Below are 23,817 nucleotides of genomic sequence, written 5' to 3'. Positions count from 1 at the left end.
ACTGTAGTCAGGCCACAAGATTCTGTCCTGAATAAAACTCATCTATAAATTAATGGGAACTGTGATGGGAGGAAACAGAGTACACCTTTAATTAGTAGCCCTCCTTCCCCAAATAGGAAAGTAACGCCGGGCGCGGTGGCTCAAGCCTGTAATCCCAGCACTTTGGGAGGCCGAGATGGGCGGATCACGAGCTCAGGAGATCGAGACCATCCTGGCTAACACGGTGAAACCCCGTCTCTACTAAGAAATACAAAAAATAGCCGGGCGAGGTGGCAGCGCCTGTAGTCCCAGCTACTCGGGAGGCTGAGGCCGGAGAATGGCGTGAACCCGGGAGGCGGAGCTTGCAGTGAGCTGAGATCCGGCCACTGCACTCCAGCCTGGGCGACAGCACGAGACTCCGTCTCAAAAAAAAAAAAAAAAAAAAGGAAAGTAACATAGTGTAATTCATACTCAGGTCATTCTATTGTATTTTTTTGAGAACATCTGTACTTTCTCTAAGTAATGGGACTATTTTATTGGTTTAGTAGCAACTGTTTTTCTGTGCATAAACTAGAGTTTACATAGATATGGAGTTTATTAATAATATTTAGGCCGGCACGGTGGCTCACGCCTGTAATCCCAGCACTTTGGGAGGCCAAGGCAGGTGGATCACAAGGTCAGGAGATCGAGACCATCCTGGCTAACAAGGTGAAACCCCGTCTCTACTAAAAATAAAAAAATTAGCGGGCATGGTGGTGGGCATCTGTAATCCCAGCTACTCGGGAGTCTGAGGCAGGAGAATGGTGTGAACTTGGGGGACGGAGCTTGCAGTAAGCTGAGATCGCACCACTGCACTCTAGCCTGGGCAACAGGGCGAGACACTGTCTCAAAAAAAAAAAAAAACACATTTAGTGTAACTCATACAGAAAGATAGTCACTTGGATTGCCTGCTGTGTTTTTTTTATTCAAAGCAGAAATAAGTATTGCCCATTGTTTTACTTTTTTGCTCATTGAATTTCACAACAACCATATGAAGTAATGAAGGCTCATCTTACTCTGACTTGATAGGTGATAAGCCTAAGACTCAGAGAGCTGTCTTTACCAAAGCTTTGCAACACAGCTTCTGGGTGGCAAAACCAAGCTAAGTTCTCTTGAGTCTGCCCCAGCTCCTTCTCACACTGGGGTGTATATTAGTACCCAGGCCATAGCAGCAGCTTGTCCATCCCCAGCATAAACATGGCCTGTCTTTCTGCAGCAGTGGTTTTAACTCAGAAGAGTTTTGAAGAAACTTTATGCAATTTAGCTGGTGTCTTAACACTTTTTTTTTTTTTTTTTTTGATACGGAATCTCACTCTGTCGCACAGTCTGGAGTGCACTGGCACGATCTCGGCTCACTGAAACCTCTACCTCCCTGGTTCAAGCGATTCTTCTGCCTCAGTCTCCTGAGTAGCTAGGACTACAGGCATGTACTTCCATGCCCAACTAATTTTTGTATTTTTGGTAGAGATGAGGTTTTACCATATTGGCCAGGCTGGTCTCAAATTCCTGACCTCATGATCTGCCTGCCTCAGCCTCCCAAAGTGCTGGGATTATAGGCATGAGCCACTGCGCTCTGCCATCTTAATACTTTTTAAAATTTATTTTTATTGGGGCTGGGCACGGTGGCTCATGCCTGTAATCCCAGCACTTTGGGAGTCCGAGGTGGGCAGATCACCTGAGATGAGGAGTTCAAGACCAGCCTGGCCAACATGGTGAAACCTCGTCTCTACAAAAATACAAAAATTAGCCTGACATGATGGCGGGTGCCTGTAATCCCAGCTACTCAGGAGGCTGATGTGGGAGAATCTCTTGAACCTGGGAGGCGGAGGTTGCGGTGAGCCGAGATTGTGCCATTGCATACCAGCGTGGGCGACAGAGACTCTGTCTCCAAAAAAAAAAAAAATTATTTGTATTTTTGTATTGCTATGTAATAGTTCTTTTAAAACTTTTTTATATAGCCAGGCGCGGTGGCTTACGCCTGTAATCCCAGCACTTTGGGAAGCCAAGGCGGGCGGATCATGAGGTCAGGAGATTGAGACCATCCTGGCTAACACGGTAAAACCCTGTCTCAACTAAAAATACAAAAAATTAGCCAGGTGTGGTGGCTGGTCGCACGTGCTTGTAGTACCAGCTGGCTGGTCACACGTGCCTGTAGTCCCAGCTAGTTGGGAGGCTCAGGCAGGAGAATCGCTTGAACCCGGGAGGCAGAGGTTGCAGTGACTGATCCCCACACCCTGCACACTCCAGCCTGGGCAACAAAGCAAGACTCCATCTCAAAAAAACAAACTTTTTAAAAATATTAATATATTAAGCAAAATGCAAAATGTTATTTTATTTTATTTTATTTTATTTTATTTATTTTCTTTGTTTTTTTTTTTTTGAGGCAGTCTCGGCTCTGCCGCTTGAGCTGGAGTGCAGTGGCAGGATCTCAGCTCTGCAAGCTCCAGCCTCCCGGGTTCCGCATACTCCTGCCTCAGCCTCCCGGTAGCTGGGACTGGGCGCCAGCCACTGCGCCCGGCTAGTTTTGTATTTTTTTTAGTAGAGGCGGTTTCACCGTGTTAGCCAGGATGGTCTCGATCTCCCTGACCTTAATGATCCGCCCGTCTCGGCCTCCCAAAGTGCTGGGACCTGGAAGCGAGCCACCCCGGCCTATTTTTCTTTGTTTTGAGACGGAGTCTCGTTCTGTAAGCCCAGGCAGGAGTGCAGTGGCACAATCTTGGCTCACTGCAACCTCCACCTCCCGGGTTCAAGCGATTCTCCTGCCTCAGCCTCCCAAGTAACTGGGATTGTAGGCTCGCACCACTATGCCCAGCTAATTTTGTATTTTTAGTGGAGATAGGGTTTCACCATGTTGGCCAGGCTGGTCATGAACTCCTGACCTCAAGTGATCCACCCACCTCAGTCTCCCAAAGTGCTGGCATTATAGGCATGAGCCATCACACCTGGCCAACGTCACATATATTTTGAAGATGAAACCATGAGCTTGAAGTAAACGACTTTGGGCTCCACGTAAGACCCATGAGTCATACATTCATTCTGGTCAACTGTTAAGAGTTTTGTGTTAGAAATTAAATCTTTCAGGCCAGGTGTGGTGATCACTCCTGTAATCCCATTACTTTGGGAGGCTGAGGTGGGCAGATCACGAGAGTAGTTTGAGACCAGCCTGGCTAACATGGTGAAACTCTTGTCTTTTACTAAAGAAATACCAAAATTAGTTGGGCATGGTGGCAAGTGCCTGTAATCCCAGCCACTCAGGAGACCAAGGCAGAAGAATCGCGTGAACCCGGGAGGTGGAGGTTGCAGTGAGTAAGATCGTGCCACTGCACCCCGGCCTAGGCAACAGAGTAAGACTGTCTCCAAAAAAAATTAGCCAGATGTGGTGGTGCACACCTATAGTCCCAGCTATTTGGGAGGCTGAGGCAGGAGAATTGCTTGAATCTGGGAAGCGGAGGTTGCAGTGAGCTGAGATCTTGCCACTGCACTCCAGCCTGAGTGACAGAGCGTGAGACTCTGTCTCAAAAAAAAAGAAAAAAGCCAATTCTAAAAATGTTTGTATTTCCTCTTTGAAAACAGGTTAGATAGGCCGGGCGCGGTGGCTCACGCCTGTAATCTCAGCACTTTGGGAGGCCGAGGCGGGTGGATCACGAGGTCAGGAGATCGAGACTATCCTGGCTAACATGGTGAAACCCCGTCTCTACTAAAAATACAAAAAACTAGCCGGGCGTGGTGGCGGGCGCCTGTAGTCTCAGCTACTTGGGAGGCTGAGGCGGGAGAATGGTGTGAACCCGGGAGGCGGAGCTTGCAGTGAGCCGAGATCACGCCACTGCACTCCAGCCTGGGAGCACAGCGAGACTCCGTCTCAAAAAAAAAAAAAAAAAAAAAAATGAAAACAGGTTAGATTTTACTCTCATAAACAGGTAGCGAGTGAAAAGTGAGAGCCACCCTCTCCCTTACCTCATTCTACTCCCAATAATTAGCTCTCTTTAAGTTTTGTGGGATGTCACCTCAGTTGATACAACTTGTAGCACTGTAAATACATAAATTAATGATCCCAAATGTAGCTAGGCCCTCACTGCTCCTAGCTATTCCAGCTGTTTGTTCTTGTCAGGTGTGCTCCAGTTCTTCTTTATGAGTCAGCGAATTCATTCCACAATATTTGGTGCTTGTTATATAGAGTTGGGCACCCTACTCTTACTTTTTTTTGTTGTTGTTGAGATGGAATTACCTTCTTGTCACCCAGGCTGGAGTGCAATGGTGCGAACTCAGCTCACTGCAAACCTCTGCCTCCCAGGTTCAAGTGATTCTTCTGCCTCAGCCTCCTGAGTAGCTGGGATTATAGGCACATAACACCATGCCCAGCTAAGTTTTTTTTTTTGTATTTTTTAGTAGAGATGGGGTTTCACTATGTTGGTCAGGCTGGTCTTGAACTCCTGACCTCAGGTGATCTGCCTGCCTCGGCCTCCCAAAGTGCTGGGATTACAGACATGAGCCACTGCGCCCAGCCCTCACTTATTTTTTTTGTGACAAAGTTTTGCACTTGTCACCCATGCTGGAGTGCAGTGGTCCAATCTCTGTTCACTGCAACCTCCACCTCCTGGGTTCAAGCTGTTCTCCTGCCTCAGCCTCCTGAGTAGCTGGGACTACAAGTGCCTGCCACCACGGCTGATTTTTGTATTTTTAGTAGAGATAGGGTTTCACCATGTTGGCCAGGCTGCTCTCGAACTCCTGACCTCAGATGATCTGCCCTCATTGGCCTCCCAAAATGTTGGGATTACAGGCATGAGCTACCACACCAGACCCCCTACTCCTACTTTCTTATAACCTCTAATTTTCCGTCTTTTTTCTCTCCCTTCTTGGTCTCAGTAAATGACTTCTCTCCCTACTTAAAAAATAAAGACAAAGGGCTAGGCGCGGTGGCTCACGCCTGTAATCCCAGCACTTTGGGAGGCTGAGGTGGGCGGATGGTTTGAGCTTAGGAGTTCCAGACCAGCCTGAACAACATGGCAAAACTCCCATCTCTACCAAAAATACAAAACAGCCAGTTGTGGTGAGGTGCACCTGTGGTTCCAGCTACTCAGGAGGCTGAAGTGGGAGGATTGAGCTTAGGAGGTGTAGACGTAGCAATGAGCCGAGATCGTGCCACTGCACTCCAGCTTGGGTGACAGACCCCATGTCTAAAAAAAAGAATCTTAGCCAGGCACAGTGGCTCACACTTGTAGTTTCAGCTATTCAGGAGGATGGGCCAGGAGTTCTAGACCAACCTGTGTGATACAGCAAGACCCAATCTCTTAAACAAAAATATGGCTGGGCGCAGTGGCTCACGCCTCTAATCCCAGCACTTTGGGAGGCTGAGGTGGGTGGATCACAAGGTCAGGAGATGAAGACCATCCTGGCTAACATGGTGAAACCCCATCTCTACTAAAAATACAAAAAATTAGCCAGGCGTGGTGGCAGGCACCTGTGGTCCCAGTTACTTGGGAGGCTGAGCTGAGATCGTGCCACGGCACTCCAGCCTGGGCAAGAGAGTGAGACTATCTCAAGAAGAAAAGAAAAAAAATGTGTGTGTGTGTGTGTGCGCGTGTGTGTTCACTCTCTAGGTTTAACTCTTCTCCTCTTCTCTCTTTCCCAGTGTGTGTGTGTGTGTGTGTGTGTGTGTGTGTGTGTGTGTGTGTGTGTTCACTCTCTAGGTTTAACTCTTCTCCTCTTCTCTCTTTCCCAGCCAGCCTTTATGAAGAGTTGCATCCCTCACAGTCTTCTCTCATCTTTCTCCCTTGTCTAGCTTATTCCCCATCACTCTGGTATAATGACTCTTGCTTAAGGTCATGAATGACCCCACACTCTAAATGTAGTGAAGACTCCTTTCCACTCTTCTTCCTAAAAGATGACTTGATCTCTTAGCAGTGTTCTTCATAGTTGACAGCACCCTCTTCCTTTGAAACACTTTCTTCCCTTGGCGTCTGTGACACTAAATCCTGTTGGTTTTCTTCTTTCTCTTATTCCTCTCAACTTTCTGTTGTTTTAACCTTTTTTTCTCTCGCTAGCCTTAAGTCTAAGGTTTTTTGTTGTTGTTGTTTTGTTATTTTTAATTATTGGAGACTGTGTCTTTCTCTGTTGCCCAGGCTGGATTTCGGTGGCGCGCAGTCTTGGCTCACTGCAGCCTCGACTTCCCAGGCTCAAGCAATCCTCCCACCTCAACCTCCCTGGTAGCTGGGACCTCAGGCACATGCCACAATGACCAGCTAATTTTTTTTTTTTTGGTAGAGACAGGGTTTCACTATGTTGCCCGGGCTGGTCTTGTACTGGACTCAAGCAATCCACCCACCTCAGCCTTCCAATGTGCTGGGATTAGAGGTGTGAGCCACCATGCCTGGCCCAACTCTTAGACTTCTTTGTTTGTGTGTGTGCGTGTGTACTTTGTGTGAGAGACAGAGTTTCACTCTGTCACCCAGGCTGGAGTAGAGTGGCACGATCTCGGCTCACTGCAGCCACTGCTGCCCTGGTTTAAATGATTCTCCTTTCTCATTTTCCCGAGTAGCTGGGACTCCAGGTGTACACCACTATGCCCAGCTAATTTTTGTATTTTGTAGTAGAGAGGGGGTTTCACTATATGTTGACCAGGCACGTCTCAAACTTCTGACCTCAGGTGATCCACATGCCTTTGCCTTCCAAAGTGCTAGGATTCTTTTTGAGATGGAGTCTTTGTCGCCCAGGCTAGAGTGCAGTGCAGTGGCATAATCTTGGCTCACTGCAACCTCCGCCTCCCAGGTTCAAGCCGTTATCTTGCCTCAGCCTCCCAAGTGACTGGGATTACAGGTTTACAGGCATACACCACCACGGCCAGCTAATTTTTTTTTTTTTTAGGAAGAGACAGAGTTTTGCCATGTTGGCCAGGCTGGTCTTGAACTCCTCACCTCAGGTGATCCACCTGCCTCAGCCTCCCAAAGTCCTGGGATTACAGGCGTGAGCCACTGTGCCTGCCAACTCTTAGACTTCTTAAAGCATGACCCATACTTTTTATTTTAATTCTACTTTTTGCCTTAGTGATCTTATCAGCTCCCATGGTTTCAAATTCTAACAACTTTTTGTGGCATTGGTGGTACAGTGATAAGCATAGCTGCTTTCAAATCCTAACAACTTGTACATTTATATTCCTACTCCAGATCTTTCTCTTGAGTTAACCTTATATAACTGTGTATCCCTTGCCATCCCACCCCTGCATTGATGTCTCTGGCATTTCAAATTCAGCATGTCTAAAACTGAAGGTCTAAAACTTCTCTATCCCTTATATCCCCCGACTCCCCGACCCCAAAAATAACACATACAACTTGGTCTTAAGCCCTCTTCCACTATTCTTGTCTCAGTAAATGACCCCAACAACTACCTGGTTTTCCAGGCCTGATGCCTACTTTCTTCTTCACTCTACAGTCACTAAATCCTATTGATGCAACTGCTTCCATCTCTCATCAGTTCTTCTCCTTCCATCCACACCCATTGTCATCACCCTTGTCCCAGCGACCATCTTCTCCCACCTATCCTATTTGAACAATCTTAATTGTTCTCCCTGCACCTTTTACTCTGCCTTTTCATTCATTTTTTGTGTAACACCCAGAGTAAACTTAAAAATCAGGAGAAATGGGCCGGGTGCAGTGGTTCACACCTATAATTCCAGCACTTTGGGAGGCCGAGGCGGGCAGATCCAAGGTCAGGAGATTGAGACCATCCTGGCTAACATGACGAAACCTCGTCTTTATTAAAAATACAAAAAAAAAAAAAAAAAACCAAAAACAGCCAGGCGTGGTGGCAGGCGCCTATAGTCCCCAGCTACTCGGGAGGCTGAGGCAGGAGGATGGCATGAACCTGGGAGGTGGAGCTTGCAGTAAGCCGAGATTGTGCCACTGCATTCCTGCCTGGGCGACAGAACAAGACTCCGTCTCAAAAAAAAAAAAAAAAATCAAGAGAAATGTATTAGTAACTTATTAAAGTGCTTGTTTGTGTTTTAACATTACACTGGGCTTTTTACTGTGCTTTCAGGTGTCCACTTGCGAAAGCAGCATTCCTATATTGAACAAGGCAAGAAATGCCGTTACTGTGATGCCGTGTTTCATGAGCGCTATGCCCTCATCCAGCATCAGAAGTCACACAAGAATGAGAAGCGCTTTAAGTGCGACCAGTGTGATTACGCTTGTAGACAGGTAGGAACCTTCACTGAAAGTTGTTGGTGCTTCCTCAGTGTCTGGTGTTATCAGAAGGCATTTACATATTTTAAGGATAGTATTTTCAAACTGGATTATGAGGAATGTCACCAAAATCAAAGGTCATGCTCCTTGTCAATTGTGTTATCCCATGTCCCGCTGATGTTTTATTCAGTCACAGCTTACCTCTTCCTTAAGCAGACATCTCTCTGAAAACTGTGGAAAGTAAGTCCAGGACTTGAGAGAGGGGAAGAATCTCATGCGGGGACATGACTCTTGGGGGAGAGCCAGAGAAGGAGCTCAGCAGGAATAAGCAGCTCTGTCTGTGCTAGAATTACGGAAGCAGTTCTGCACCACACTAAAAATACCTTTATCAAGCGGGGCCCAGTGGCTCACACCTGTAATCCTAGCACTTTGGGAGGCCGAGATAGGCAACGGAGAGAGACCCTGTCTCTACAGAAAGAAAAATTAGGGCCGGGCAGGGTGGCTCAAGTGCCTGTAATCCCAGCACTTTGGGAGGCCGAGGTGGGTGGATCATTTGAGGTCAAGAGCTCGAGACCAGCTTGGCCAAGACAGTGAAACCCTGCCTCTACTAAAAATACAAAAATTAGCCAGGCGTGGTGATAGACATCTGTAATCCCAGCTACTCCAGAAGCTTAGGCAGGAGAATTGCTTGAACCTGCAGTGGAGGTTGCGTTGAGCCGAGATTGCGCCACTGCGCTCCAGCCTGGGTGACAGAGTGAGACTGTCTCCAAAAAAAAAAAAAAATTTAGCTGGGGCCAGGTGACTCACACCTGTAATCCCAGCATTTTGAGAAGCCAAGGCAGGCAGATCATTTGAGGTTGGGAGTTCAAGACCAGCCTGGCCAACCTAATGAAACCCCATCTCTACTAAAAACTACAAAAATCACCTGGGTGTGGTGGCAGGCACCTGTAATCGCAGCTACTCCAGAGGCTAAGGCAGGAGAACGGCTTAAACCTGGGAGGTGGAGGTTGCAGCGAGTCGAGATGGCGGCACTGCACTCCATCCTGGGCGACAGAGCAAGACTCCGTCTCAAAAGAAAGAAAAAAATTAGTTGGGCATGGTGGCTCATGTCTGTGGTCCCATTTTGAAGCTGCAGTATACCATGATCACACCACTGCTCTCCAGCCTTTGCAACAGAGCAAGACCCTGTCTCTAAATATATAGCTTTATCATCTCAAGCCATGTTGGGTCTAGACCTAGCTTGGGTGAGAAAGACCTGTTGGCCACTTGCATGCAGGTGGCAGCTGGGATAGTAGCCCCATGAGCAGGCTCAGAGGCCTTTCCCCCTATGCCATTTCAGGAGAGGCACATGATCATGCACAAGCGCACCCACACCGGGGAGAAGCCTTATGCCTGCAGCCACTGCGATAAGACCTTCCGCCAGAAGCAGCTTCTCGACATGCACTTCAAGCGCTATCATGACCCCAACTTTGTCCCTGCGGCGTTTGTCTGTTCTAAGTGTGGGAAAACATTTACACGTCGGGTAAGGGTCAGAACTTCACTTTTCCTATTATGATACTGAATATTGGATTTTTGGTCTTCCTCTGCAGAGCAAGGTAGTTTTTTTCACTGAGGTTATAAAGAGAGATGCTCCATTGTTTGGAAAGTGTTAGTCACCCCATCTTGATGTTTCTATCCATGTGTGAGCCCTTCCACTGATGGGGAACACAGTATCTTTGAATAGATTGATTGTATAAAGAAATTTCCTGCTGGGCACGGTGGCTTACACCTGTAATCTCAGCACTTTGGGAGGCCGTGGTGGGTGGATCATGAGGTCAGGAGATGGCGACCATCCTGGCTAACACGCTGAAACCCTGTCTACTAAAAATACAAAAAATTAGCTGGGTGCAGTAGCAGGCCCCTGTAATCCCAGCTACTCGGGAGGCTGAGCCAGGAGAATGGCGGGAACCAGGGAGGCAGAGCTTGAGTGAGCCGAGATCACGCCACTGCACTCCAGCCTGGGCGAAAAAGCGAGACTCCGTCTCAAAAAAAAAAAGAAATTTCCTTAGGTGGATTGAAACCTGCACCCCACCCCACCCCTAGCTAGCTGTAGCCTGTGCGGGGTCTTCTCTTGAGGGCTGTGTTAGATCTTGACAGAACTAGGAGCTGGTCTGAATCCTCCCCTGTCTCTGTCTGTAGGCTGCTGAGCCTCCCCTCAAAGAAGCTAGCCTTATCCATTTCCCCTGAGCAGAGACAGCGTGTTCAGGACACACTTAGCAGATACTAGAATTTTTAGGCTTAATATGGATTTTATTAAAGTAAATAACTTTCAATCTGATCTTAGCTTTTTTAGTGGTGTGAAAGAGGATTTTGTTCTTTTTGTTAGAATACCATGGCAAGACATGCTGATAATTGTGCTGGCCCAGATGGTGTAGAGGGGGAGAATGGAGGAGAAACGAAGAAGAGTAAACGTGGAAGAAAAAGAAAGATGCGCTCTAAGAAAGAAGATTCCTCTGACAGTGGTAGGTGACTTGTTTCTTGGTTTGCTTACTATGGCAGGCTTTGGAGCCCAGTTTCCAGTGTATTTATGTTTGGATATGCTGAGATACAGAGGCAGGCACACGCTCTTCCTTTCTTTAAACTTCTCATCTCCTAATGTCTATTTACAACAGCAGTTAGTGTTTTTCTGGGGCACATTTTCTTTTCTCCTCGTGGCATTCCACTTATTAATGCCTTATAAGTAATCTTCAGTTAAAGTCAAAGCAAAATTAATATTTTTATTTAGTTTATTCAAATTTGTGATATTCTAAGGCCAGCCGAGTTTCTTGTCCTATGTTCTTAACTTTTACATTTAGGTAGCTGGTCTAGATTTGAGCAGTGAATCTAATGGACATGAAGAAAGTTGTTTAAGCCTCTTCACTTATGGTTTGACTGCCTGTGTCAGCCTAGCCTTGAGAGGTGCTGATCAAGTCAGTGAAGGTCAGCCTTTCTCTTCCTACCTTAATCTCTCCATTTAAAGTTTAAAATCTTGCCTATTTTCCTACCACAGGTACTCTTTGGAGTGTTTTTTGCCTCTCTAGTCATGAAACCCAGGCAGGAGGTTATGCTTAGAAGTGCCAAGCCTTGGTCGGGCACAGTGGCTCATGCCTGTAATCCTAGCACTTTGGGAGACGAAGATGGGCAGATCACTTGAGGTCAGGAGTTTGAGACCAGCCTGGGGAACATGGCAAAACCTTGTCTCTACAAAAAATTTAACAATTAGCCCGGTGTGGTGGTACATGCCCATAGTCCCAGCTACTCGAGAGGCTGAGGTAGGAGAATCACCTGAGCCTGGGAAATAGAGGCTGCAGTGAGCTGTGATCACGCCACTGCCCTCCATCCTAGGCGTCTTTTTTTTTGTCTCCAAAAAAAGAAGTGCCAAGCCTCACAAAGAGGGTGGAAGAACAAGAGTCTCGGTAATTTGGAGGCCACGTTTAATTACACAAACATGTTCAGAGTGTTAGATTCTATAGTGTGGATATGTGGGTTGCTGGCATCCAGGTGGGAAGACACCTCTGTAACTAAAGACTTAAGGTATGGATGGAAAAGGTGGTAGAGAGTTTGGTTTTAGGGAATGGACTTCCCAGAAGCACCATTAAACTGGAGAGATTATAGATGATGCCTGATAGTCTAGGGATTCTTCATTTTGTGTTTTGCACTGGTTGTCAGTAGAAATAGTGGGGAGGGGATGAGATTTTTTGAATAAGTAACATATTGAAGAACTTTAGTCACTTATTGGGCTTTTTTGTTTTTGAGTTTTTTGTTTGTTTGGTGTTCTTTTTTGTTTTTTGAGATGGTATCTCCCTCTTGTTGCCCAGGCTGGAGTGCAGTGGCGTGATCTCTGCTCCCTGCACCTCTACCTCCTGGGTTCAAGCGATTCTCCTGCCTCAGCCTCCCAGGTAGCTGGGATTACAGGCTTGCCCCACCACGCCCTATTAATTTTTGTATTTTTAATAGAGATAGGGTTTCACCATGTTGGCCAGGCTGGTCCCGAACCCCTGACCTCAGATGACCTGCACTCCTCAGCCTCCCAAAGTGCTGGGATTATAGGCTTGAGCCACTGTGCCCGGCCTTAATTTGTATTTCTAATTAATGCTGTCTAATGACTATTAATACGGTGAGTTATAGTAATTGATTTTATTACTTTTTTACATTTTTTTTTTTTTTTCCGAGACGGAGTCTCACTCTGTTGCCCAGGCTGGAGTGCAGTGGTACGAGCTCGGCTCACTGCAACCTCCGCCTCCCAGGTTCAAGCAATTCTCCTGCCTCAGTCTCCCAAGTAGCTGGGATTACAGGCATGAGCCACCGCGCCCGGCCTGGAGTATCTGTTTTAAGTAGCATCTTCTTCAGTCACTGGGTGTTAAGTGTATGCCTCCTTTAAGATGTCAATTTGCCACTGGTCATGGTGGCTCACGCCTGTAATCCCAGCACTTCGGTAGGCCAAGGCAGACAGATCACCTTAGCTCAGGAGTTCAAGACCAGCCTGGGGAACATGGCAAAACCCTGTATCTACAAAAAAAATACAAAAATCAGCAGGGGGTTGTGGCCTGCACCTTCGGTCCCAGCTGTCTGGGAGGCTGAGGTGGGAGGATGGCTTGAGCCCAGTAGGTTGAGGCTGCAGTGAACTGAGATAGTGTCACTGCACTCCAGCCTGGGCGACGGAGTGAGACCCTGTCTCAAAAAAAAAAAAAAAAAATTATTGCAGTGAACTGTTGGGGGTTTTCAGAAATGTTGGGAGACTCCCAGATATTACCAGTGATCAGATAATCTTAACCTTTATAGTTGCTCTTAGTTGCAAAGCCCCCTGCTGCCAGACTCTGTCCTGTGTCCTGCTTTCTCCTGATACTTCCTTGTTCACTTTTGTGATTCATCTCCAGGAAGACCAGCTTCTTTCCCTCATCATATGTAACCAGAAGCATCTTAAGTCTAAAGAGATTATTGATAGCTTCTGATAGATTTCTACAGTTCTTCCTTCGGTCTGCTGCTGTTTAGTAGAGCACGAAATTTGGTTCAAGGCCTTATACCTAGTGACTCTTTATCTCCCCCAGAAAATGGACGTCAGCCTGGGCTCCATGCCACTGATGGCCATGCAGTGTTACTTGTCCTGACCCAGAAGTTCTGCTTGTCGGCTATCTACAGAAATCGACCAGCAGATGGTCTACTGCTGTTTTCAAGGCTTTTTGCTGAAATACCACCAAGCCAATAAGCCTTTGATCCTGTTAGCCTGCCTTTGTATGCTTTTCCCCCCAATTCTGACTGAATTTGTTTAGTTTTCTAGGCATTGGGCCAACTTAGGCAATAGGGGGCTTGAAGAAGTTCAGCAGGGAAGCATCTCTCGTTCTTGACACACTGCCACTTATCTCTACATTCCCCACATTTTCACTTAGGATTTCAGTCACTTGAGAAATAAGGCATTTTATCTGGAAGATCAGGAGTTTACCCACAGATCTCTAAATTTAAACATTTTGTTCCAGAGAAAGAGAGTGCACGTCAATAACCTGTGCTTTCTAGAGGAAGGCAGGCATTGTACATTTTGTGCCACAGCCATGGGGGAGGGATAACAAAAGCTCTTTAGCTGCCTGCAGATGTGGGCACCAGAACAGCCCAGACTGAGGGCAGAGGTTTGAATTCTACCTGCTGTGACTTGGCTGTGCATTGCAATCACTTAGTTTCTCACTTTTTCTATAAAATGAGGGTAACACCCTCATTCAGTGAAGTACCGAAGCCTAAGTGGAAAATGGTGAATTTTAAAATTGTGATGTTTGCTATAAGTAAAAGCTGTGTTTGTGGTAGACTGTAGGTTATGGAGCAGGATTACATGAGTTGCCTCAGTCCTGTTGATCTCCAGGTCACTATTAAGTGGAGTGAGAGTGCTACAGAAATTGCTCAGGGAAACTGAGTCTCAGCTGGTCAGATGTCCCAGGTCACATATCTAGTAAGAGATCTGAGACTCAGAGCCTCATTACCTGACTCCTCATCAGTATTCTTTATACAATAATTTCCTCACTTTTATGTACCACTTATTTTACCATGGATGGACAACTGTGGCATTAGGGAGGAGAGCAAAAGGGTTGGGAATGATACATTAGGTCTGGTACAGCTGGGAATTAAGTCCAAAAACTTGACTTTAAAAGAGAATCAATAATAGTTTCAAAAAAACTCTTGCTACTTACCTTAGTAAATAGGACCTCACAATGTGTAAGAATTTCTGGCCAGGCATGATGGATGAAGCCTATAATCCTAACACTTTGGGAGGTCAGGAGTTAGAAGCTGCAGTGAGCTATGATCACACCACTGCACTCTAGCCTGGGTGACAGAGCAAGACCCCGTCTCAAAAAAAAAAAAAAGAATTTCCGTCTTGTCCCCCGACACACACACACACACACTCTTAGCCCTCCTGCCCACTTAGAGATGAGCAGAACCACATCTCCAAGGGTCCATTTCAGGCTTAGTGTCCTGCTTTATCCTGGTATAGTAGGTAGGGGGATCATTAAAATTTGAAATTCAGTATTGTGTTCAATCAAAAAAGTAGGGTCTAAAGCTAAAAGGAAAAACTAATAGCCAGTCCCACATAAAGTGCGAATAATAGTATTCAAGTCAATTTGCTTCATTTTGCTGCAATACCTGTTTATTATATTAATCCTGATAGCAAAAATTCCAGCAAAAGCATTTTTATTTATTACTTTGGAACCTCACACCCTGCTCCCCTAAAAGCATTTTTTTTTTTAATTTTTTATTTATTTATTTTTTTTTTGAGACGGAGTCTTGCTGTGTTGCCCAGGCTGGAGTGCAGTGGCGCAACCTCGGCTCACTGCAAGCTCCGCCTCCCGGGTTCACGCCATTCTCCTGCCTCAGCCTCCCGAGTAGCTGGGACTACAGGCGCCCGCCGCTGCGCCCGGCTAATTTTTTCTATTTTTAGTAGAGACGGGGTTTCACCATGGTCTCGATCTCCTGACCTTGTGATCCACCCGCCTCGGCCTCCCAAAGTGCTGGGATTACAGGCGTGAGCCACCGCGCCCGGCCCCTAAAAGCATTTTTAAATGGACTTTTGTTTTGTTTTTAATTTTTAATTTATCTTTTTTTGTTGTTTGTTTTTCCCAAAGTCTTACTCTGTCACCCAGACTGGAGTGCAGTGGCATTATCTCAGCTCACTGCAACCTCTGCCTCTCAGGTTCAAGTGATTCTCATGCCTCAGCCTCCTGAGTAGCTAGGATTACAGGTGCCTGCCACCACACCTGGCTAATTTTTGTTTTTTTAGTAGAGACGGGGTTTTACCATGTTGGCCAGGATGGTTTCAATCTCCTGACCTTGCAGTCCACCCGCCTTGGCCTTCCAAAGTGCTGGAATTACAGGCCTGAGCCACCATGCCTGGCCACATTTTTTTTTTTTTTGGAGTAGAAATGGGGTTTCACCATATTTGCCAGGCTGGTCTCATCTCGAACTCTTGAACTCAAGTAAGCCGCCCACCTCGCCCTCCCAAAGTGCTGGGATTACAGGCATGAGCCACCACACTGAGCCAATTTCGTTTGTTTTGTTTTTTGTTTTTTGTTTTTTTCTTTTCTCTCTCTCTCTGGACACAGAGTTTCACTCTTGTTGTCCAGGCTGGAGTGCAATGGCGGATCTCAGCTCCACGCAATCTCTGCCTCCCGGGTTCAAGTGATTCTTCTGCCTCAGCCTCCCGAGTAGCTGGGATTACAGGTATGCGCCACCATGCCCAGCTAATTTTGTATTTTTAGTAGAGTCAAGGTTTCTCCATGTTGGTCAGGCTGGTCTTGAACTTCCAACCTCAGGTGATCCACCCACCTCAGCCTCCCAAAGTGCTGGGATTACAGGCGTGAGCCACCGCGCCCAGCTGCCAGTTTCTTATTTCTTGTAGAGATAATGTCTCACTGTGTTACCCAAGGTGGTCTTGAACTCCTGAACATGAGTGATCCTCCAATCTCAGCCTCCCAGAGTGCTGGGGTTATAGGTGTGAACCACTGTGCCCAGCCTTAAATTGGTTTTTCTTAATAAAATAATAGACTGAGCACAGTGGCTCACGCCTGTAATCCCAGCACTTTGGGAGGTCGAAGTGGGCAGATCACCTGAGATCTGGAGTTTGAGACCAGCTTGGCCAACATGGCGAAACCCCGTCTCTACAAAAAATACAAAGATTACCTGGATTGGCTGGGCAAGTTGGCTCATGCCTGTAATCCCAGCACTTTGGGAGGCCAAGGCAGGTGGATCACCTGAGGTCAGGAGTTCAAGACCAGCCTGACCAATATGGTGAAACCCCATCTCTACTAAAAATACATCAGCTGGGCGTGGTGGCGTATGCCTGTAGTCACAACTACTTAGGAGGCTGAGACAGGAGAATTGCTTGAACCCAGGTTGCGGAGGTTGAGCCGAGTGAGCCGAGATCGTGCCACTACATTCCAGCCTGGGAGACAGAGTGAGGCTCTGTCTCAAAAAAAAAAAAGAAGAAGAAAAATTACTTGGGCATAGCGGTGCGTGCCTGTAGTCCCGGCCACTCAGGAGGCTGAGCCATGAGAATTACTTGAATCTGGGAGGTGGAGGTGGCAGTGAGCCGAGATCGTGCCACTGCACTCCAGCCTAGGCAGCAGAGTGAGACCCTGTCCCAAAAAAAAAAAAGAAAAGAAATATATATATATATAAAAAAACAAGACTTCAAAGAATATGTAATTGTTTTCTTTCTTCTTCCACCACCCTTCTCCTTGTCCCACCACCTGTGCTTCCTGATTTCATGAAAAGAAAATGCTGAACCAGATCTGGACGACAATGAGGATGAGGAGGAGCCTGCCGTAGAAATTGAACCCGAGCCAGAGCCTCAGCCTGTGACCCCAGCCCCACCACCTGCCAAGAAGCGGAGAGGACGACCCCCTGGCAGAACCAACCAGCCCAAACAGAACCAGCGTAAGTTGTTCATCTCTGCTCTGGAGGCTGGAGTCTTCTCCGAGCATGTGGGGGAGCCAGATGGGTCCTTATTCTTTGGGGAGGTGGGAACTAAGCCATGAGAACAAGTTAAGGGCATGTCGAGAACAAACTCTCAGGAAATGGTTTTTTAGGAGTTTTTACTGAGGAACATCTGAGGAAATCTTTAGAGGCCTGTTACATTTCAAGGAGAAGAAGTCCAGAGTAGAAGGGTACTTGTGTTCTACAAGATGGGTACTGTTAATGTGGGCGGGTTTTGAAAAACAACCAAAGTCACAGTCAGCTGGCAGAATGGATACGGTAATGAATATAAAAGAGCCAAATCGTAAAGGGTGGAGAGGGAAAGCAGTTTCTGTGCTGAGATTGCCCCTTCTAAGAAACTCAGGGTGAGGCACGGTGGCTCACACCTTTGATCCCAGCACTTTGGGGGGTCAAGGCGAGAGGATCACCTGAGGTCAGGAGTTCCATACCAGCCTGGCCAACATGGTAAAACCCCATCTCTGCTAAAAATACAAAAATTAGCCAGGCGTAGGGGCAGGCCCCTGTAGTCCCAGCTACTCAGGAGGCTGAGGTAGGAGAAACGCTTTAACCCGGGAGGCAGAGGTTGCAGTGAGCCGAGATCGTGCCAGTGCACTCCAGCCTGGTGATAGAGCAAGACTCCGTCTCAAAAAATAAAATAAAAAATAAATTGAGGCCGGGCGCGGTGGCTCAAGCCTGTAATCCCAGCACTTTGGGAGGCTGAGGCAGGAGAATGGCGTAAACCCGGGAGGCGGAGCTTGCAGTGAGCTGAGATCCGGCCACTGCACTCCAGCCTGGGCAACAGAGCCAGACTCAGTCTCCAAAAAAATAAATAAATAAATAAATAAATTGACTCTCTCTGGACCACTATCTAATAAGGCTTTCCTGCATTGCTGACATCCTGTTTGATGTCAGTCTGAAGGACCCTTGTGATTCTTGGGGCTTTAATGCACCATTTGTTCTGTCTGTGCTCTTCTTTGCCAGCAACAGCTATCATTCAGGTTGAAGATCAGAATACAGGTGCAATTGAAAACATTATAGTTGAAGTAAAAAAAGAGCCAGATGCTGAGCCCGCAGAGGGAGAAGAAGAGGAGCCCCAGCCAGCTGCCACAGACGCCCCCAACGGAGACCTCACGCCCGAGATGATCCTCAGCATGATGGACCGGTGATGGCGGAGCCTTGTGTGTCGCCAGGACTGCTCTGGGCTGTGTTTAAACGGCCCGCATCTTAATTTTTCTCCCTTCTTTCTTTTTTTGGCTTTGGGAAAAGCATCATTTTACCAAACATACCAAGAACGAAAACTTCAAGGATGATGTTAGAAAAAAATGTGATTTAACTAGAACTTGCTGTCTGATGTTAGCAAATCATGGAATGTTCTGAGTCCCCGAGGGTTTACTGTGAAGTGCTGAGGACAGTGTTGACGACTAACTCGTTTTCCTAGATGGAAACGGAGACATTGACCCCTCCCTCCATGTGGTAAACCACTCCAGAATGGCCACCAGGCTTCCCAGAGTTCTATGGTCTTCTTCCCAAGAGAGTTTTTAATTGTAAATGCATACTTGGGAAGGACTTAGACTTTTAAACTGTTTTTTGCTTTTGCTTTTCCCTGACTCCCTTTGCTTGGAGTCAGCTGCACACCAGTAGTATGGCATGCTACGATCAGGTTCTGTCCTGAAAGCTTTGCCTCTTTCTTGGCAAAGTTTCTGGTATGGTCAAGCTTGTAAATAACTTTTTTTACATTTTAATCTTTTCCATTAATTAAGAGGTTGAAAAGAAGTGCAGTGTAAGAAAACCCAGCATTTTAATTACTTGCAAATTAAGTTACCACAGACTCTGTAGTGTGTAAATGTTGACAAGGAATTGGATCACAATCATGTAGCAGAATGGCACCCAGACCACTGCCCACCAGTGACGGACACCCACGTGGCAGATCATGATTTCCAGCCCACGGAGCCAGCATTTGAACCTTGTACAATTAACTTTCAGTTATGATTTCCCATCAACATTTTCTTTGCCCTGTTTGTAGCTGATTGTTGTGTTTTATAAATCTTCTGTTAAAGCAGAAGGGTGATTATGAGTGGGTCACAGCAGCCCTTATAAGCTGGGCCAGAAAATTTCACTAGGTCAGTAATTTAAACTTTGGATCTTCAAAAAATAATAATGTGAAACAAAACCAACTAAAAAGTGATTCTTGCACATGAACTGTCACATGTTTAAAAATGTGTTTTTTAGAGAGCCTCAGTCTTACTGATTTCAAACACTTTTTTCTTCTGTGTATTGCTTTTAAGAGAGCCATCAGTTAGCTATCAGACTCTAGGTTGATGCATTTTGTACTTAGCTGTACTGTGTGATATTTTTCATTATTTTAGGACGCCAACATGAGACCTGTAATAAAATATGTAATGGGGTTGAAAGCTGGGGAGGAGGATCTACTGCTGTACAGCTAATAAATCATAACGGATTAACAAGTGCTTCAAAGACTCCATCTTGCGTGATTCCTGCCTACTTGAGGGAGGTTGGGGGACTGCATACGTGGTTCCAAGCTGTGCAGGCTGCTGCCTTTCACAGGCAACCTCTGCTCCTGGGATGGTACTTTCTCTAGCAGATGGGAGGATATGATCTTGGCGGGTGACTGGATATTGAGCACATCCTGCTATAACTTTTTTTTTTTTTTTTTTTGAGATGGAGTCTCGCTCCGTTGCCCAGGCTGGAGCGCAGTGGCGCAATCTCGGCTCACTGCAACCTCCGTCTCCTGGATTCACGCCATTCTCCTGCGTCAACCTTCCAAGTAGCTGGGACTACAGGCGCCTGCCACCACGCCTGGCCAATTTCTTGTATTTGAGACAGGGTTTCACCGTGTTAGCCAGATGGTCTCAATCTCCTGACCTCGTGATCCGCCCGCCTCAGCCTCCCAAAGTGCTGGGATTACAGGCGTGAGCCACCGCACCCAGCCCCTGCTGTAACTCTCTAACTCCCCAAAAAGTGTGCTTGAGTACAGGTGAGTAGATGGACGGCAGCCAGCTTCTGTGATCCACTTGAGTAGGTGCCCTGTGCACAGAGTAGATGGGCCATAGAGCTGCTTAGAGTGAAAGGGGCTAATAGGAGGCTCTCAGCATCTCAGCTCAAGGAGGCCTGGGATCAGATGTACCTGGAGCTCTGGCAGGTGTGAGGGAACAGAGAAGCTGGACCCAGCCTGCCCTAGAGAAGTTCATTTGAAAGGAGAGACAGATGCACAACCACCGGGTAGTGAGGAGACTGTCTTAGATAATAGAACTGCCTGTTAGCACCCCAGGAAGGTGGATGGAGTTGTGTCGTGTTTGGAATCTTAGGCGTGACTGGAAAATCATCTTGCTGCTGCTGCTGTTTCTAGGCAGATTGCTTTGGCAAACCCACTTTAAGTGAAAGTTTAAACCACTTGAGTTTTTTAACCAAAATTCCAACTTACAAGTTTTCAATGAGAAGTAACAGCAAAATATGTGAAGCTTTTGGCTGCCTAGTGCTGTCCACACAGATGGGTCTCCCAGGAAAACAACCCAGGGCCTCCTGGGGCCTCGGGATTCAGCCAGGCAGTGAACTCCTTGCTCTGAAAGTTAGTGGTCTCGGTCTGTTGGAGCTTGAATTCTGTCTCCCATCCATGGTTTACCCACCAGGGTACCCACTACCAGTCAGCCAAAACTTTTTTTTTTTTTGAGACGGAGTCTCACTTTGTCACCCAAGCTGGAGTGCAGTGGCACAATCTCGGATCACTTCAACCTCCACCTCCTGGGTTCAAGGGATTCTCCTGCCTCAGCCTCCTGAGAAGCTGGGATTACAGGCACCCACCACCACACCCAGCTAATTTTTGTATTTTTAGTAGAGATGGGGTTTCACCATGTTGGTCAGGCTAGTTTCGAATTCCTGACCTCAGGTGATCTGCCCGCCTCAGCCTCCCAAAGTTCTGGGATTACAGGCATGAGCCACCACACCTGGCCCCAACTTTTTCTTAATTCCAAGTTTTTTTTTCAGACAGGGTCTCACTGTCACCTAGGCTGGGATGTGGTGGCACAAACAACTCACTGTGACCTCGAACTAGGCTCAAGCAATCCTCCTACCTCAGCCTCCTGGGACTGGGACTACAGGCCATGCCATCACACCTGGCTCATTTTTGTTTTGTTTTGTTTTTTTTAGTTTTTTTGTAGAGATAGGGTCTTGCTATGTTACCCAGGCTAGTCTCAAACTCCTGGACTGAAGTGATCTTCCTGCCTCAGCCTCCCAAAGTGCTGGATTATAGGCATGAACCACCATGCCCAGCCACCTAAGCATATATAACCTTTTTGCAGAACAACGAGGCTCAGTTTTTCAACACCGCCTGTCATTCCTGATTGTACATATTCTGTTTGAAAGGTGTTTGTTTGTTTGTTTGTTTGTTTTGAGATAAGAGTCTCTGTCTGTTGCCAGGCTGGAGTGCAGTGGCACGAGCTGGGTTCACTGCAACCTCTGCCTCCCAAATTCAAGCGATTCTCCTGCCTCAACCTCTGCAGTAGCTGGGAATACAGGCGCATGCAACCACACCTGACTAATTGAATTTTAGTAGAGACGGAGTTTCACCGTGTTGGCCAGGATGGTCTCCCATCTCCTGACCTCATGATCCGCCCACCTCGGCCTCCCAAACTGCTGGGATTACAGGCGTGCACCACCACTCCCGGCCCTCTGTAAGTGGATTTGTTTTAGCTTGGGAGGGGGCAAAAGAATTGACATTGTAGGGGAGTTAAGGCTGAAAAGGGATCCTCCTGCTGCATAGCCCAGGATGCATCCTGTCTGACCCTTAATTATAAAACCTTTAGGAGCAGAAGCCAGTTTTGTTACTGCACCCCAGAGAACTGTTGACGGGGAAGTTCCTGAACCCGCGTGCATCTCCCTCACTGTTAAGCCACAGAAGTAAAGAATCTATGCCCTTTTCACCCCTGGGCTGGCATCACCACCCTATTGCTGCCCAGCTCAGCAAGTACCTGAGCTCTTCTCTGGCTTGTCAGGACCTGGTCTTCGAAAATCATCTGAGGTGAGCCTTGTGGCAGCACCAAGGGGGCGTAGCCCGGCCCACCTGGGAGGCAAGTCTCATCCTCAGCCTGTGCTACTCAGACCAGGCAAGGCTAATACTCTCAGGAGCTTTGGCATTTCCTGAACGCCCATGGAGTAACATGCCATCCAGAACACAGAAGGGCTTGAACAAGCTGACAACTTCTCATTGAGTCACTGTCACTTGTAAGAACTGAGTCCCATGTGTTCACTTGGTCTCTGAGATCAGGTTTGCTGTGTTACTACTGCCCTGACTGCCACCAGCCACGTGGCTAGTCCTGCAAGCCTGGCCTGATTTCTTAGTTGTCCCTGCCTGCCCCCATGTGCTCACACACACAGGGACTGGCCCCACTGGCGTCGCTGTAGCCTCCAGAGGCCCTCCACCTGGGCATGACTCCAACCCTTTTGGCAGTCACTCTCATCTTTCCTCCTTGTCATTCTAAACAGAAAAATCCCAGTGAGGTGGATTTTCTGTCATTCTGTTTTGGAATCCCTGGGTTGTCATGGTAGACCTGGCAAATGTGTTATCTGAGTGCCAGGCACTGTTGCGGGCACTTCCCTTAATAAACATTGATGGCCGGGCGCGGTGGCTCAAGCCTGTAATCCCAGCACTTTGGGAGGCTGAGACGGGCGGATCACGAGGTCAGGAGATCGAGACCATCCTGGCTAACCCGGTGAAACCCCGTCTCTACTAAAAAATACAAAAAACTAGCCGGGCGAGGTGGCGGGCGCCTGTAGTCCCAGCTACTCGGGAGGCTGAGGCAGGAGAATGGCGTAAACCCGGGAGGCGGAGCTTGCAGTGAGCTGAGATCTGGCCACTGCACTCCAGTCTGGGCGACAGAGCGAGACTCCGTCTCAAAAAATAAATAAATAAAAAAAAATAAACATTGAATCCTTAGAGCAAGGCTTGAGGTTAGTTAATAGCTCCGGCTTACAAACAAAACTGGAAGACCAGAAAGGCTAAGTAACATGTTAGGTGTCATCTAGGCAGTGTGCCTGCAGAATCTGCTTTTTTTTTTTTTTTTTTTTTTGAAATGGAGTCTTGCTCTGTCACCCAGGCTGGAGTGCAGTGGTGAGATCTTGGCTCACTGCAACCTCTACCTCCTGGACTCAAGCAATTCTCGTGCCTCAGCCTCCCCAGTAGCTGGGACTACAGGTGCTCATGACCACGCTCAGCTTTTTGTAGTTTAGTAGAGACAAGGTTTCACCATGTTGGCCAGGTTGGTCTCAAACTCCTGAGCTCAGATGATCCACCTTGGCCTCCCAAAGTGCTGGGATTATAGGCATGAGCCACTACACCTGGCCAGAACCTGCATTCTTGGTTCCTTGGCAGTACTGTGTGAGACCTACTGAATTGTCACCCTGCAAGCAGTTTGAGGGTTCTGTGTGGTCTTCGAGCCTTAGATTTTAATCCAAATTATGTCTGTTCGTGGCCAGGCATAGTGGCTCACACCTGTAATCCCAGCACTTTGGGAGGCTGAGGTGGGCGGATTGCCTGAGGTCAGGAGTTGGAGACCAGCCTGACAAACATGGTGAAACCCCATCTCTACTAAAAATACAAAAATTCGCTGGGTGTGGTGGCACGTGCCTAATTCCAGCT

The 23,817-nt window shown here is 47.2% G+C and overlaps 1 protein-coding gene across 2 annotated transcripts in view; it reads left to right on the top strand.

The window, feature by feature from the left end:
* Nucleotides 1-19,643, top strand: part of CTCF (CCCTC-binding factor) — an 84,064-nt gene extending 64,421 nt beyond the window's left edge. Inside the window, exons 8-12 of one of the 2 annotated variants that reach the window (XM_003917049.4) lie at nt 8,050-8,210; nt 9,535-9,717; nt 10,561-10,696; nt 16,965-17,126; nt 18,147-19,643. In XM_003917049.4, the coding sequence (XP_003917098.3) occupies nt 8,050-8,210; nt 9,535-9,717; nt 10,561-10,696; nt 16,965-17,126; nt 18,147-18,331 (827 nt within the window). In that variant the 3' untranslated portion in view covers nt 18,332-19,643. The remainder of the gene's footprint in view (nt 1-8,049; nt 8,211-9,534; nt 9,718-10,560; nt 10,697-16,964; nt 17,127-18,146) is intronic. The other variant, XM_017953698.3, reaches the window with a different exon arrangement.
* Nucleotides 19,644-23,817: the final 4,174 nt, after the last annotated feature.

The sequence above is a fragment of the Papio anubis genome, chromosome 18 (assembly GCF_008728515.1).
Source record: "Papio anubis isolate 15944 chromosome 18, Panubis1.0, whole genome shotgun sequence".
Lineage (NCBI taxonomy): Eukaryota > Metazoa > Chordata > Mammalia > Primates > Cercopithecidae > Papio > Papio anubis.
Note: the sequence above shows the minus strand (reverse complement) of the source record. Positions and strands in the feature narration are given on the sequence as shown.